Source organism: Odontomachus brunneus, unplaced genomic scaffold (assembly GCF_010583005.1).
Source record: "Odontomachus brunneus isolate Ranch 3 - 2012 unplaced genomic scaffold, Obru_v1 Obru_scaffold_157, whole genome shotgun sequence".
In the NCBI taxonomy this organism is placed as follows: domain Eukaryota; kingdom Metazoa; phylum Arthropoda; class Insecta; order Hymenoptera; family Formicidae; genus Odontomachus; species Odontomachus brunneus.
The window spans coordinates 204838-222166 of record NW_022639607.1 but is presented as its reverse complement, the minus strand read 5'-3'; the positions used below and the strand labels follow the sequence as shown (position 1 = coordinate 222166).

At 44.2% G+C, this 17329-nt stretch overlaps 3 protein-coding genes across 7 annotated transcripts in view; 1 reads left to right on the top strand and 2 right to left on the bottom strand.

Moving 5' to 3' along the window:
• The first annotated feature begins 2027 nt into the window (after positions 1-2027).
• Positions 2028-17329, top strand: part of LOC116850827 — a 100291-nt gene continuing 84989 nt past the window's right edge. Inside the window, exons 1-2 of the mRNA XM_032829536.1 lie at positions 2028-2174; positions 3620-3741. The gene's annotated coding sequence lies outside the window, so the exon portion shown is untranslated. The remainder of the gene's footprint in view (positions 2175-3619; positions 3742-17329) is intronic.
• Positions 5982-12813, bottom strand: LOC116850825 (titin-like; the record flags this gene model as incomplete). The annotated part of the gene is made up of 1 exon (XM_032829529.1): positions 5982-12813. A coding segment is annotated over one exon (3228 nt), but the record flags the coding sequence as incomplete, so codon positions are not given.
• LOC116850826 (receptor-type tyrosine-protein phosphatase kappa) overlaps positions 12743-17329 on the bottom strand; it is a 100505-nt gene continuing 95918 nt past the window's right edge. For all 5 annotated transcript variants that reach the window (XM_032829533.1, XM_032829530.1, XM_032829531.1 and 2 more), the window contains 7 exons: positions 15651-15811; positions 15416-15551; positions 14623-14872; positions 14442-14518; positions 13799-14038; positions 13254-13598; positions 12743-12894 (listed from right to left, as the gene is read on the bottom strand). In XM_032829533.1, coding sequence (XP_032685424.1) covers positions 12814-12894; positions 13254-13598; positions 13799-14038; positions 14442-14518; positions 14623-14872; positions 15416-15551; positions 15651-15811 — 1290 coding nt within the window. In that variant the 3' untranslated portion in view covers positions 12743-12813. The remainder of the gene's footprint in view (positions 12895-13253; positions 13599-13798; positions 14039-14441; positions 14519-14622; positions 14873-15415; positions 15552-15650; positions 15812-17329) is intronic.

Genomic DNA, 17329 nt, shown 5'->3' with positions numbered 1-17329 from the left:
CGCTGGATTATTCAGCCTACGTTTATTGGTCGAACAAGTACTTATAAGCTTTATGATTGGCTAGTAGAGACTTATGACGTCATTAATAGCTCTCGGAGCGATTAACCCAGGGCCAGTCGAACACGCTATAACTGTAATGGCTCTCGCAACCAGCGCGATTTGCGACACGACACGCGATATGCGATGCGCGATATCCAATGAGCGTACAGCTTCTCCGGAATACCAATACACTCATTGGATATCGCGGGTGTATATCAGTTGGACACGGGGCAATTGGACACAGTCCAATCACAAGTCGCTGTTCCAAGGGACCTACAAATGTCTCTAATCACACGGTGCTGTGATTGGCTGTGTCCAAATGTACCGTGTCCAGGTGCACCGCTCCCGGATATCGCTCGTCGCATATCGTGTGTCGCGTCGCGCATCGCACTGGTCTGCGAGAGCCATAATGCGTCATCTTCAAAATTAACGGGTCTAAAGCCAACGGCACACGGCTTGTTTCGTCTGGTCTACTTTAGAGAACCTCAAGCAAAGAGAATCGCCAACTTGGTCACGTGACCAGCTGATTGGCTGGCATAAATATATATGATTTAGACATTGCGACGCCAATGCAGAACAAATGCTTATATATATATATATATATATTTATATATATGGTTTTGCATCGGCGTCGCAATGTTTAAATCCGCACATGTTTATGCCAGCCAATCGCAGAGTAGCTGAGTAGCTGGTTACATGACCAAGTTGGCGATTCTCTTTACTAGAGGTTCCTTAGTCTGCTTGCTAGATAAAACACTCTGTTTTGATTGGTGCATTTCTATTTATGTTCAGAAATGGCAATTAGAAAAGAGTATTTTAACCCAGAAAGCAATTTAGAACGAAAACAAGTATCGTGTGGCGTTGGCTTTAAGCCCGTATCAGACTATAGATTAGGATTGAGATTGAATTGAAATTTAGCCAATCAGAGCAAAATTCACTAAGCTCAATTTGATGAACTTTGCTCTGATTGGCTAATTTTCAATTCAATTTCAATCTTAATCCGTAGTCTGATATGGGCTTTACTGTTAGATCCCTAGATCTAAACCAATTACATTGACGAATTGCTCAACTGCTGTGTAATTGTTGAATCTGCTGATGCAGTCAATGGGTGCGTTCAGCTAACTCAACAGTTGCACAATAGTTGAGCAATTCGTCAATGTAATTTGTCTAGATTTAGAGATCTAACAATAAGAACCAATAATCGTTGATTGCTCACTGAGTGCTTTTTCCGCTGAACGCGCCCATTGAGAGTTTTTTCTTCTAAAGAGAACAATATATAACGGACATTAGGTGTAAAAATGTCAAAAGTGTAAACAACGCGAATAAACTTTATGGTAACGAATAAATTCGATCGATCGGATTGGTCATTCCGTTCAGCGCGATGCTTATTGGTCAATTGAAGTACCTATAGGCAGCAGCGGTGACGTAGCGTTCTTTTCGATTCGAAACTCCGCCACGATTGTTTCCCGCGACTTCGGCTCCTCGAAGGTAAGGACTTTCTCGTATATTATCGTCGTCGAAAGTGCCGAAAATGTGTTTTGTACATTCCTTGTAATGATCGCAAGGCGATGTCGTAAGAGCAGTAATGGATTATCGTCATTAGTCACAAAAATCGACATCCTACGATACAGTATGGCGGGTAAGGTTACGTACGTTCGTTACGCCGTGCAGTTCGGAGACCGAATTTCTGTGTTGTATGCATTTGATTTAATTGATAACGATCTCGCGCGTGAATTGTCATCGAAGGTATCGAAAAATATTATCGGGCATCATCGTGGACGAACTGTCATCGAACAAACATCGTGGGTCAGAACGGGTTATCGGGCGTGCCGAGTGAAGGTGGCCGCAGTCGGTACTTGTCGCGACGCGATAATCGCAACCGTTTTATACCGCCAGTTGTAAGATGTCTCGCGAGTAGTACAGTCGACAGCGTCGGTAAGCCGTTACGTGTTCCTCCGTGATTTCGCTCACCAGGAAGGAGTTTCGCGCGCGATCGTCATCGGGAGAGCGGAAAGTAAGTTTCGCGCGTCCGTCGCGGTGAGATATCGCGAAATGAAAGCGAACGTGTCTCGCGGAACGGTTCATCAAATAAATATCTCTTATTTATTAAATATTCTTCCTCTCACAATATGTAGGTAAGTGTGTAAAGGACGAGACTTCATGTACAACGTACAACCTATTTATTATTTACAACAATGTACCAATGTTACGTAAAATGTACCACATCATGTTTTATCTAGGTCACTTATCACACTGTGTTAAAAAAAAGAGAGAAAAACGGCGCGCGATCGTGCCACCGGGCTGGGCGGGAGCGGGGATTACGGCTCGATTTTCCAGATCGAGACCGGCTCGAGTCGACTATCGATTCGATTCTGGCGCGGCGAACATCCGGCCAGAGGCGGACGCGCGCGTGTGAAGTGTGTATGTGTGTGTGTGAACCGATCGCGCGTATATAATAATTAGCGGAACGTGGCGACATCGCGTCGCATTTTGTTAGGCCCGCGCGAATCGGCGGTTTCTCTGTGCGTATGCGTCACACGACCTTCGCGCGAATTCGTTTGCACCGGGGTCTCGAAGCGCGACGGGACGAGGAGAGTCGTCGTGATTGCGAGATCAGCGTGTCGCGTTTCTTTTTTTTTTGCTAATTTTCTCTCCGCAATTTGTCCGTTTAATTATTCAACTCGCGCCGACAATCTTCGCGCGATAGATACCCCGATCGAAATTTGAATCTTACTCTCCACTCCGATATTCTATTTTACATCTATTTTGATACTTTGAAATCTATATTAACCTCTTTTGATTTTATTTAACCTACAGTTTTGCCAAGAGATACTTTTTAGACCTACTAGTGGCATTTTGTGCGTTTTTTTCATTTAGAAGCGCCAAGTAGGACATCGGTTTCTATGTATATGAAACATATCCTTCAGAATGTACAGAAGTTCAGATCGAAAGTAGGACTAAAATTTCGACTCGGGTACATGAGAAAAAAAAGATGCTGCATCAACAGAATTAGAGTTTCATTAATTTCTCTAGTTTGTTTTTTCTTGTATGATTAAAAATGATGGATCTAGAAAAAAAATCTACTCTTCAGTAGAAAAAGCCTCTATTTTAAGATGGAAAATGAATATGGAAAAAAATTGATATTTTAGAAATTAAAAGATCTAATTTTGTTAATAGTGTTATAAATACAATAGAATTTGTCAGCGCAGCGCTTCGCAACTAGAGTAAACTAGAAAACTAGAGTAAACTTTCTTGATCCAATAGCAGTATTATGGAAATTAATATTCGAATTATTAAAACAATAAACGATATATTAGTTTCAATAATATTGCTATTAAATCAAGAAGATTTACTCTAATTGTGACGCTGTTGACCAATCCTACTGATATAACAAAATTCTCTTCTATACACGTTCGTGTATTTGTAACGTTTTATTTTCTACGAATTCCTATGGCTCGATCGAATCGTTCGTAACTCGAGAGCCTGAATGTTTCCCCTCGAAACTGCTCAGACAGTTCAATCGCGCAATTCGTTCGAATCTCTCTTGTCCGAAGCCTAATCTTTCTCGTGTGTTTTGCAGCTGCTGCTCGACATCACCGCGATTTTCCCGCCGTGGAGAATAATCGGGAGTGACATGAAGCGAGGAGGAGCAGCGGAACCTCGACTGGCTTCGTATGCTTCACCGGGAACACGACGCACGTAGTGAGTCTGAATACTGCTTGGATATTCGCTTTGCTGCACGCGCGCGTGTACGAGCGTCTGTTCTTTGCAGCTGCACTTTTTTGGACTATCTCGTAAGCTTCTTATTTTCTTTCTTCTATCACCAAATGTCAAATATATGCTTACTTTATCTTAAAAACAGACAATGCAACTCGGTGCAATTGCAAGGGAACAGATCTTATATCACGTCGTGATGCAAATATGCCCGCGGCGCGGTGGCGATCTAACGTGCTCTTCGTTACAACGTGAATTTTATTGACATGTTCAGGCGTCGATAAAACACCCGCGTCACACGTAGACATACGTAGACATGTATCATGTACATTCACACTAGGGCATCCATGTATTTCGCACCGGGTGTGTTATGTGTGTGTGTGTGTGTGTGTGTGTGTCTGTGTCTTGATGGTGTGTTTCTTTATAATATATACGTGTATATATATATCGTAGAGCGTAACACGTTCAACGTGACGCGAAAACAGAAAACAATTAATATTACAACGTCATTGTACCATCTGTCTCTATCCTACGCCTATAACGCGCGTCATATCTCGCAGTTGAATCCTTCGAGCTTGAGTTCTTGAAGGATACGTGTAAGAATCGTGGGAATCTCGTGTCGAGCGCGGACAGAATTGTACTTCCGTGTAGAGTAGCAAGTTGAGAGACTTGTCCACCGGTTTACCGGAAACCCGATTTGCAGTACGATTATCTGATTTCGGATCCAGTTTGTTTGTGTGTTGCACAAAAATTAAACGATAACCAAAGTGCAACGTTAAACGCGCGTGAGACTGATTATTCGAGAATCGTGGAGTTTAAAATTGCTTTGAAATATTAATCCTCTTCTATCTTTCCCTCTCGTGCGATCCCTGCGTATGTTATTTTACATTCCGTTGATCTTGAGAAATCAATAATACGGAAATCATAGTTCCACTTCGGATTCCCGATAATATTCAGCGATACAACATTTCCCCTTTTCCACTAAAACAGAGTTACATATATATAGGAACAAAGTTATATATATATATATATATATATATATATATATATATATATATATATATACACATACGTATAGAATATATATATCGTCAATTATTAATTTTCGAACCAACAGTGAGAACGTCCACGTATCCAAACGATTAGTATATCGAGGAGAAGGTTCACCAGGAGAGGCTCACTTCTCTCGCTTAGAGTGCGACGATTATGTTTCTAACTTGCTAACGACCGCGACAGTAACGTAATGAACGTGTGTACACATCTAAACGTCTAAATCTCGCCCGCGAGAACGAAAGTTTCGTGTGTCAGATCTGATTCGAAATCGCGCCTCCCTTCTCGTTTATCGCGTGTCGCCGCGTTGTCGCGTGCGCGAGAATACGACGACGGGGTGTGTTTTTCGCGCTCGCGCTTCGCACGGACAGCCGAAAGGGTGGACGGATGGCTGCCGCGACATACGGCGGGATGTTTCATTAAGTTTAAAGACGAACGAGTGGACGAGTTTTTCCCTCCGATTACAAAGCGAACCCTGTCTTACCATGCGTATCATGGATCGCACCGGCCGAAAACACTATTTACAATTCTTTTGCGGTCCACGATCGAGGAGGGTCACGAGCATATCATTTCTTACTTCTACACTGACAAATAAACCTACTCAAAAGATACATTCCGATTTTTTCTAATTTGGCACAAATGTAGAAGTACAAATATACATATTTGTCATGTAACTATGAACTATAAATCATATAAATATAAAAATATAGATCATATTTTTTCATTTTGACCCACTTTGAGTTTCACGGGCAGTTTATAGTTTTTTAATGTTCTCACTCTTATCATCAACAAGTACAACAAAAATGCATAAGAAATAAAATTGAATACAAGATATAGTTAAATAATTTTAACAAAATCGGCATAGCTGAGACATGAACCATTCTAAATTTCTTTAGCCGAGATTTCAACCAAAATATTTCAAAACTGTGCTAAATTAGTCAAAAATGGTTCGAATCTCGGCAAACCGAGAAATTATTTTTATAAATAATTTTTTTTCAACTTTTTACATGTTTTGTTTAAACATTTTATTATTTATATAAATAATTTTACATATTTGACTTCATATTCATAATTAGCAAATAAAAAACGTCTTGTATTCAATTTTATTTCTCATACATTTTTGTTGTATTTGCTGATGATAGAAGTGAGAACGTTAAAAAGCTATAAACTGCCCGTGAAACCAAAGTGTGTGGGCCAAAATGAAAAAATATAACCTAAATATTTTTTGTACTTCTACATTTGTGTCAAATTAGAAAGAAATTGGAGTGTAACTTTTGGGTAAGTTTACTTATAAGAAAGAATATTTGAAACTTAACTTTGTAGCATATAAAGTTCATCTCTGTGATATAAGGTTGATTTCAATGAAATAAAGTTTATTTTGGCGAAACAAAATTTTTTTCTTATGAATAAACTTTGAATCCTACAAATAAATTTTCAAGTATCTTTTTCTCAATGACGATAAATTGTCACGAGAAAATTCAAAGAAAGATATCACTTCAAGAATGTAAGAATATTACGGCAATTTTTTCATATTACCCCGTTTGTAAAACAAAAAATAATACAGTCGTAAGTTAAAAGAGGAGAAATACTCGTATTTATGATATAAATACTAGTGTTTATGATATAAATACTCATGTTAAATGATATTGCAATTTCCGTTCTGCAAGATGAACAAAAAATGCGTTAATCACGCAAAACTTTGACGCGTTAATTAAGAAAAATGAAAATAAGAGCGCCATAATTGTTTTGTACACCTCGAATTAATTAGACCAAGTACGAGGTTTACGGGGGCACGGATCGTGATCTTCCTCGATGCACATGTCATTAACGCATATTCACACACACACACACACATATACATACACACATACTGATCGATATTTGCACGCAATACACGTAAGTTCTTATCCATATTAGAACGCATACATTTAATTCACACACGCGTGTAAATTTAGCACGGCAGACGAACGCGCGCGACAGAGAAAAGACGCGCCCATTCACATTTTCACACACATCCACCGAGCATACGCACGCATACACGTAATTTTGGCGCGCGGGCGCGGTCGTGTGCATGCACACAGAGATAGGTATATATACTATATATAATGCATATATAAAAGTAATTTCGTAACATACAATAAATCGTATTTCTACGTTTGGCACATCTCACCAACTATTGAATTCGTACAATTACAGCTGGCTAAGTACGCTCACGTATGTATACTTGCCGTCGAGTGTACGCACACACGTATATATATATATGTGTGTGTGTGTGTATATATGTGTGTACCAACTCGCATGAATCTCTAGTATTTACTGAATACGCGCGATCGGCACGCGTGTACGTTGCGTCGGCTCAGATGAATTCAATTCTTCCACATATATTTTTTAGATTATGAGTATAATGCAAGGAGAGAATCGCAAATATTCAATGCAAACGAATTATTTTCAATTTCGCCACTTTGAATCGAAGGTATAATTGGTTTTACGAGTTTGAAGAGCCGCGTGCACTACTTCAAATGTTCCACGTGATCACCTCATTCAAGTGTCGAATCGTGAGAGAGACGTAATTATTTAACTACACAAGTATTATCTAATTGTCCGTGAAGGGATAACAATCTCCTGAAAGCACCAAGAAAATTACAAATAATGTGGAGAAACAAGAATGCATCTGCATCGACGTCACTAGTGCACTGCGCAAATATCTCGCCGGAATAACGGTGGTACATATTTTACGTATGCTTTATGCATATATATATGTGTGTATATACACACACACATATATATATATATATATATGTACATGTATATATATCTCTATCTACATTTAGATGTACTTTCCATATAGTCAATTTTTAGTGCGTTGTCGACCCTATCTACTTCTAAAAAATTATAAGAGGAACGCGTGTTAATCTGTATCCATTTATATAAGTTTTATTTCATTAAAACGTTATGTTAACGTACGCCACGCCGAACAAAGAGCAGGCTTGGCAGGCGGACGCATCTGCGTGGGAGTCGCACTCTCGCGAGTTCGTCACCTTCCTCCGTCGAAACTTACCCCGTTATGGGAAAAGCTTCCTTTTCGATACTTCAACTCCGCATCAGACGGATCATACCCCGTCAACGCCGCTTTCGTTAAGGGCGAATTGTCGCGTTTAGACACGCGATTCGTTAGAGATAGCGTGAGAAATTGAAATCTGCAAAATTCGGGAATCTAAGAGTCGCGATCGATTTTCTACCTTCGCAATTTGAACGCGAAGCTCTCTGTTTTTCCCGATAAAAAGCTAGAAAAAGATAGAGACAGAGAGAAAGAGAAAGTTAGAGAAGAGGAGAGAAGGAATTACGATATCGTTCGACGAGAGCGCAACTCCGTGGACCCATTCAGAAAATCCGGCGCGCAGTCGGAATTAGATCGTCGATAGGACGCGCTCTTCTTCGCGTTTTATACGTTTTGTTTGTTTGTTCTTCCTTTGTTTAAATAATATATATCCACGAACAAGGCACTGCTCGACACAAGAAATTTCGCCGGATCCTTCGTTCCAGCGCGTCGGCCGCGCACCAGCGGGCGAAAAAGTCCGTCGCGTCATCGAGCTTCCAGCGACCCTTTCGGGCCGCTTCGTTCACCTCGAAAATGTCGAGTAAAAAATGGTCGGGGGTACACTTTAGAATATTTCCGTAGGAGCTCTCTCGCACGCGTTTCGGCTCACTCGTTGCGTCGAAAAGATCCGCTGTTTAGGCTCTGAACTGAACAACCCCATTCAACCGTTTCCTTCCTCACGAATCGATCGCTTTTCCGGCTCGTTTTCTTCCTCCGTCTTGGTCTTCCTTCTTGTCACCCGGAGAAATTGCGTAATCGACGTTGGCGTTATACTTTCGAAGGGACGTCATTCTGCGATAATCAGTGGAGCAGTAATATCGATTTCAAGAATACAGCGGCAGCCTGATTGTTTATATCGCGCAGCAGAGCGAAATAATGACATTTCCTCGACGCATCACGTTGCTTCCGTTGTCAAATTCTTCCCCCTTTGCGCTTCTATTCCCTTCGATATTTCTTACGCGTCTATTGAATCTGTTGATATTACTGGAAAGTTTGGGAAAACGAGACGAGAACTTTGAGAACGAGCGAGAATCCTTAACAGATGCCACGATTACACTCACTAAATACGAAATAAATCAAGCCGTTCTATTTCCATTGCGCGCGATTAATTTCGATTAACTGATAACTAAAAGAGAGTGACAGAGTTTACTGAGTCGTTATTTCGAGTCGAGCGCCACGTCAAAGAAAGTATCCGTCTAACGCGAATCCACCATTTCTTCCATTTTCGTTCGTTCGATCTTAGAAGCAACTCAAGAGAATGCCGCGCTCGTGCCGGAAGAGGACGGATGCAGGACGTAATTATTATCGTGAATCACTCGATCGGTTTAACCCTTTCAGTACCTACGTGTAATACCTATGTTCCGTACTAATAATTTTTTTTTACGAATGCTTTCTTCTCATCATTTTCTGTAAGAATATTTCACTCTTTCCATTGATACCGTTTCTCACAGACCTCTATAATTTGAGGAGCTATACTTGAAAAGACACGGAGCCTTTTTCTCATCTAAATAAGATGTTGGGAATCGCGCGAGTCAAGCACCCACGTATTCAGCCATTTGCACGTAAGCACAGTACTGAAAAGATCAACGCGAAACGCAACACCTGCATCCCGTTCTCTTCGCGGGCACGAACGCGGCCCGAAATCGTCGCGGAGAGAATCTCGCCCGCGGGCAGATCGACGTGCGTTATAAGGGGAAGCACTTGGTCCGTTTCTGAGCAACGACCGACCGGCAGTCGACCTTAGAACCGAGGGTGAAATTCTCCGGCTTGACGCTCTCCTCGACGGAGATTTTGCCGAGTCGCTTCTTAACGCGGAACGGCGTCGATCGCGGCGATATGATCTCGTAGAGGTCGCTGGTTCGTCCCTGGACGTCTTCTCCTTTGGGACTGGTGATCTTCTGATCGATGGGAATGGCGATGTCCACCTCGGCGCAGTGATTCTGACTGGGCTTCTTCTCCGGCGATTCTCTCTTTTGTGGTTCTCTCTCTTGTGGTTCTCTCTCTTGTGGTTCGCTTTCTTGTGGTTCGCTCTCTTGCAATTCACTCTCTTGTGATTCTTCCTCCGGCGATTTTACTTCGTCCTCATTCTCAGGCGTCTCCTCGGACGGCGAGTTGAAGAGATCCGAGGAGTAACTCTTGCAGTACATCAGCGCCAGATCGTCGGCCTCGGACGGCAGGTTCCTCGTAGAGGCCAAAGAGATCGCTCTAGTCTCCGGTTTGTGGGGTTTATCTTCGTCGGCGTAGTCTAAAGACATACACTTCTTCTCAAACAGAGCCGGTCCGGGTGACTTCTGCTCGCTGACTTTTTCGGTCTCGTTCAACTGACTTCCTTTGGCCTCTTGTTCCTTATGACTCGATGCGATCTTACCTTCCTCTGTGGTCCCCAGCGAATTGATAATCCGCGACGGACGGCGTACGCTATTCTCCCGCTCCACGGATAGACAAAACTCCTTGTCCGTTAGCAGAATACGCTTTGGCATCCGCGCCGGTTTCTGCAGCTCCAAATCGATCTTCTCCCAAGATGGAGTCTTCAGTAAGCTCTTCACCTTACGCAACTCCGTCAACAGATCCATAGTTTCCTGCGAAGGCTCGTGGAAGATCCGCCTCTTCGGCCGTCTGATGGACGCGTTCGTGTCCGTCTCCTGTTCACTGGTTTGATCGATTCTCTCTTGTTTCCTTAGAACGGATTTAACCGTGCCTTCTGGACTCTGATCTCGCTTTATCTCGGCTGGTTCGTTTTCCTTCGCGTCGGTTGTTGGTGCGTATTCTGCCTTAAGCTCTTCGTTCTTCAAGATCCGCACTTCTGGTCCTCCCGGTAGCAGACTCATCTTTAGCCTCTCATGATGACTCAACGATCCCTGAGCAGCCCGTGTGCGTCGTTTGAAAGCCGCGTAACTTTCCGTAGGTATCTCCTGCAACTTGAACTTATCCTGCAGTTGCTTGAAGGTCTCCCGCGTATACTCCTGAACACCACGGCGAGCGGCCAACGAGTCCTCCGACGAGATCTCCCTCGTTCTCCCGATATCGTCGGTTATAGTCCGTGAGGCAGTGACGAATGAGAGGGCGTCTTTTGCCAGCAGATTATCCGAGGAGATGCCTCGTCTCTCGAACTGGTTATACTTGAACGATCGCCTCGTGTTGTCGATTTTCCTCATATCCTCGACGATCAGTTTTCTAGTCTTTGTCGGGGAAAACGATCCTCTCTCCAAAGTGTCGCTCCTAGACTCGACCTCGCGATCGGGTGAGACGCTCGAGATCGGCCTCTTGCTGGGCGAGTTCGGCATGCTGTCGTCGCTGCGAAGGATCTCGCGGGAAGTCTGATGGATCCTGCGACGAACGGGTGTAACTGACTCCTTTCTCATACGCTGCGCTCTGCGCGGCGAATTGCTCCAGCTGTTGGCCTCGCCCGGCGAGTCCAAGCACGCGGAGGATATAATCTCCTCGCTGGTGATCACTCGACATCTCAGCAACTCGGCCCCGCCGGTCGCCTGTTGGCTCTCCGTTTCTGTCCTCGACTCGCGCTCGTCGCTGTTCTCCGTCGGTAACGAGCTCGGACCGGAGTCCAATACGTCGTCCAAGGACAAGCCACGTAACGGATCTCGTAGTTCTTTCGTTAGAACCGTGGATTGCAAGTCCTCCGTCTCGAACGAGTGCATCTTTAGCAGGAACTCTTTACCCGACCGCCTTCTCTCGCACGTCGCCCACATTTGCGGAGTTATCGAAGATTTGTGCTGTACTTCCTCCACGGATGACGTTTCCTGGACTTCTATGTTCTCGACGTTCTCTTCGATCGCGTATCGCTCGATCTCGTGCCTAGTGTCGTTACCGATCTCATCCCTCTTGATCACATCGTTTATCCTTTTCTCGTGTCTGACTTCGTTCCTACGTTCGTTCCGCGGAGTATCGAAGGTAAACTTGTCTAAGGTTTTGGACGAGCCGATCTTGTCCAAAAACGGCCTCTCGACGGCTTTGCTGGGCCCGATCTTCTCCAAATAAGGCTTGCCTTTGATCCGCGGGGTCCACTTCGCCAGGAACGGTCGATCTTCCGTTTTCGAGATGCCAATCTTCCTCAGGAACGGCCTCTTCTTATCCTTCTCTTTATCCTTTTCTTTGGAAGCTTCAGACGAACGATCGCTCAGTCGATCGTTGCTGTAATTGGACGAGTTGTCGCTGCTCTTAGAGCGGGCTCTCTTGTTACGCGAATACGGCGTAAGCGGGGTCCTGGGCGTCCGCGGGGTAAGAGACGGACTGGGTTCTATGTTCGGACAGGTCTCATCCAACAGCGCCATCGCGTCCCTCAGATCCATGTAAGCCTTCCGAGGCACAGGTGCTGGCGGCGGGGGCGGCGGCGGCGGCGCCTTCAACTCACCATCGACGCTGCTGTTCCTCGTCGAGCCGTTCAGGTCCAGCCTGCCGTCTCTATCGGCGTACAAGTACGAGGGATACGAGCTCCGATCACCCATTGGTCCCGGCGACGTGTCCGCCGTCGTCAAATAATCGTCCAGGTACCAGGGCGTCACGCCGAGGTCCTCCGGCCTCATGGCAGGACTCTGCGGCATCCCGACGCTTCTACTGACGGCACCCTTACCGCCAGCAAGAGCCTGCTGCTGTTGCTGTTGTAATTGCTGTAGATGCTCTTGTTGGTTCGTCGTCACGCCGCTGCTCGATGACGACATCGCCGTGCCGTCCGTGTAAATCGACATGTTGTTCGATGCGCGACTGAGAAGCGGCCTGCGATAGCTGGAACAGGTAGCAAAGTGCGGCGGTGCCGGCCTCGCTGTTTCCACGACGACGCGACCCTGGGCGCATGGCACCACTGGTTCACCGTCCGCCGGCGCCTCCTCCGGGGTTAACGGCAGTGCCGCCCCGCGACCGAACTCGATGAACCACAGCTCGTCCCTCAACTCGTTTTCTCACTTCTTCTCGTTCATATCTTTGTTCAGGTAGTGCAGCACGTAGTGCAGGACCAGGTCATAGCAATATTTGTACTCCGTCTGAAAAAAAGAAAGAAAGATCAAAGTCTTACGCTTCTCTTCGCTTTATCTGAATTGAGGAAGAAAACTTTAGAAAGAAAAAAACGTGTGCTTGCACGATTTATGCATGTATACACTAGGAGAAAAATACTTGGACATTTATTTGTGAGATACAAAGTTTATTTGTAGAAATAAACTGCATATCTTTCTCGAGTATTCTCGAGTATTTTTTGTAGTGCAAACACAGAATATCGTATCGCAATTAGAACAAAATGGAGATTCAAAGAAGATATTTTTAGCAAGTGGAAAATTAATTTAGAATTTTGACAATTGTAAAATTTCGTTGCAAATTGTTTTTTTTTCATATGAAGAAAACGTACCATGTTTTCCACAAGCTGAGGCCTGTGTCTGCGTACAGTTTTGACAGCTTGGAAGATGTCAACCTCGCCGTGTTGGATGACTTGTTCTATGCATGCATTGGCTGCACAATAGACCCCGCAACGACTTCTGCCATCGGGCGATACAACCGCTACCGGCCCGTAATCTGTCCGTTGCCTCCATCTCTCGACCATATTCATGAGCTCGACTAAACTGTTGGTGGAAGTGGGCACTTTGTGGCCCATCGGCCAACAGGTCAATTGGAACAGTTGTACGGTCTTCGGCGGTGCCTTCACACCCGCCATCATTTCAGTCAATGAGACGATTTTCTTGTTTACCCTGAAGACCTGGAAAATGCAATTCGTAAGCTCAGAGAGATCGGATCGATTTTTCGCGCCGAGTCGCGTACAAGGGTTTTCTCGGCGAATTTCGGCGAAAATCTGCGAGAATTTCCGTGCAAAGCCGCGACCCCGAGAGTCACTCGACGTCGTGGGCTAAAAGCTCTTGGGAGATTGAGTCTCGCGAGAATTATAGGGACCCTTCTCACCCAGGTTTTTATGTTGGTGTAATGATTGTGGCTGATGTGGTCGATCGTGAACACCGGGCCGTATTTCTTCGAGTGCCTTCCCTCCGGCCAGAAACTGGGGAAATTTGTCGAGCCCTGAACCGGCACGCACAGCACGACTACCGCGGCGCATTCGTAGTCGTAAACCAAAGACCAGAATTCACCGCACGTGTGTCGAAGGGGCCATTCCGTCACGATATATTCCCGTGGCTTCGTGTATCCCTGCACAGCACGAATGGATGAATGTTTCTAAAAAGAACTCGGCAACGATCGGCAAATAGATCGCGGAGTATATAACATATCGACCCGCGCGGGACTATCTCCTCCAGGTTTACGTCGTTTGTCAGTCTCCACAAACCGGAATTATCATTAATTATTCGCCATAACGAAGTTAACCGCGCACAGGCAAGGGCCGGATTTTAAAAGGTTGCGCATAATAATAGTCGGTACCCGCTATAACGAATAATTTCCGTTTTAATCATCGCAGCGGCGGCGACGCGCTTCATAAAATTTCGTTAAAAGTTTCGCGTTAATTAAAGAAGGTAGTCCTTGCGCGCGCGCGCAAGGTACAAGGAACGGGCTACAGATAAATGAGTTAAGTGGGTGATTTATTTTACTGGCTTACGTCCACAAAGACGGCGTTTATGTAATCCGTGAAACTGTTGCCCTGAAAGCTGGTAAGGTACGGTCGAAAGTTGTCCGCTGTAACAAAAGACGGGAAATCGATTTGTGCACGCGAGGAATGGCTGTTTGTCGAGACCGTCGGACGCGCGGGAGCAGCACGCGCCCTTAGAAATCAAACTCACGTGGAACTACCAAGACGTCTCTGTTCTTCTCCCTGTTGTCGGCCCTGTGACCACCGGCGCAGTCCCCGATCGTGAAACGCGGAGTCTGCTTGCAGATCTGCTGGTATTCTCGTTGATACTCGTTCATCTTGGTTATCGGATTCTTTACGCTCTTCTGCTTCAGCCGTTGTGACAGCTCCGCCACGGGAAACCACGATGTGCCACACACCACGAACTCCTCCAGCGTGTCGTATATAAATTTGTACTGTTCCTGTATGACAAATGAGCATGTTAAGATTAGAAGTCACTAGCGTCGCGCAAGTGCACGATTACAAGCCAACTGCTAGGACGAATAGGCAGAACAGGAGATTGTTATATTCTGTTCAAATAGTTGTTTAATTCATGAATCGCTAACAGCGGCTCGTAGATTAAATAATTATTACCGTGTATAATTTTTATCATATTTCAAACACAAGATATCAATTTCCATGATATTTTGAGAAAAATATTAAGTATAATTTCTATCATATTTCACACATGAGATATCAAATATTTTATAGAATATTCAATAAAATATAAAATCTATAAAATATTTCAAATATTCTAAAATATTTCTATTATATTTTTCAGACGTAAAATATCAAATACAATTTCCATCATTTTTGACATATAAAATATCAAATATAATTTTCATCATATTTGAGACATAAGATCATTTCCGTCATATTTGAGACATAGTCGAGACGTAATCTCCATCATAATTGAAATATAAGTATTTTTCGATGGACATAGAGATAGCATTCAATTGACGTACCAAGTTCTCGATGAGTCCTTTTCTGCTCTGCCTCAGCTTCTTCAAGTAACCAAACACGTCGAACGCGTCCTCTTCTTCGGCCAGCTCCATGTTTGCGTCGATCGCTAAATATACCCCCGATCGTCCGCCTCCGTCGCTTTGTGCCACACAAATAAGCAAGTTTATTATCCGATTCCACAGAAACGACGCGCCGTTCGCTCTTACATTGAGACAATTGCAACAAAAGTCTCCTTACTTGCAGTGAACGATCATAGGTCCGGATTCGTTTGTTATCGTCGATCCCACAACCGCTCGTACACGACGTCTGAATTCCAGCACCGCGTTTCCGAACGGACACGTGTGCGAGTGCCACTCCGTGTAATGAAATTGCAGCAATGTCCTTTCCTCCGTAACCTCCTGAAAAGCGTTCGCGCGACAGAAGTTACAGCGATTATTTTCGACGATTAGGATCATTCTACCTCATCTCTTTTCTTCCGTCCCTTCGTATTTTATCTCCCGTGTCTTATTCCCGTGCGCTGCAATTCTATTTTCCCGTGTTTAAAACGCGCAAGCGAGCGCTCTGTAAACTCGCGATCGACGCGGAAACGCAGAAAATCGCCGCTTAAGAGATTAACGAAGGCGCCTTTGTACGCTTTCTGCATCGGGTCGAGTTACCTCGCCATGGCAGATTACTTTCCGAGGGGCGAGCAGTTTCTCTTCTGTGTATTGTTATCGCAACAATGCCGCGTTAAGCTCAACAATTGCAGTCGCATCTTGGACTCGCGTCGCGGCACATCGAGCGGCGCTCTGTAACGCCTCGCTCGCGCTTTGCTATTCCCGGAATGGGGTTACGGGGCCCCCCTTTCTATATTAAATTTCGCCCGGCCGGTAAATCTCGCGTGTAATTATTCCGCAGCATCTGCCGTGCGGCTCGTACGGCGGAGTCGCGCGCTCCGACCGGTTTCCGCGCGTGAGCCGTTAATAGTCTTACGCGGAAAAGTGCTGAGCGCGAAAGAAGCGACAGATCTTAACGAGGGGTCGTAACGCGTTGGCATTCCTGTCACGATATCTGTCTCGTCTGGCTATTAGTTACTATCGTTAGCTGCGATAAATGACGTCGCGAATAACACTGCAATTCTAGACAAAATCGTAAAACTCGTGACTTGTTTTCGTAAGACTCGTAAGAACTTATGAGTAGATCTGCAATTTTATGCGGGCCGTATGTTATATAATAACTCGTAAATATCTACGATTGTATGTTATATGATAACTCGTAAATATCTATGATTCTTTTTTGGTTTTTCGTAAGCTACTATAATACTTTACGATTTTATGATTTACTCGTGTATTTGCTTAGAATTGCAGCATAAATGACTGTTTTCTGCGATCGGATATCATACGACTGGTTCAACACACGGAAGAAATTTCATAATAAAAATTAGGAATAGATTGATTATGTTAATTGACTATCTTTTCATTTCATAGATTGACAGAAAAAGTAGCTAAAAATAAAAAATAATTATTTACGGTAAATACTAATATATATATAGATCTAAATTCTTTCGTTTAAGTGGATCAATCAATTACTTTCGTGAAAAGCAATAGCATTAGAGTGAAGCAAAAGCATGAAACGTAGAGACGATTGAAGGAGAAAAATACGATCGGATAGATAGACGATAAACGGAAAGCAAGGTTGCGTTCTCTCGTGTAAAACTGCATCGAACACACAGGTGTTCTCTCGTTTATACATACGCGTGTAAAATTAAGACTAAGATTCTTCGTCGCGGAATAATACCGAATGCGAAGTCGAAAGAATAACGACTCCCTTTTGGCATGACGCGGCGCGCAGCTTAAGAAGGATATAAAGTCGAGGATTACAGGCGCGCTCGCGGAAAGAGAGAGAGAGAGAGAGAGAGAGAGAGAGAGAGAGAGAGA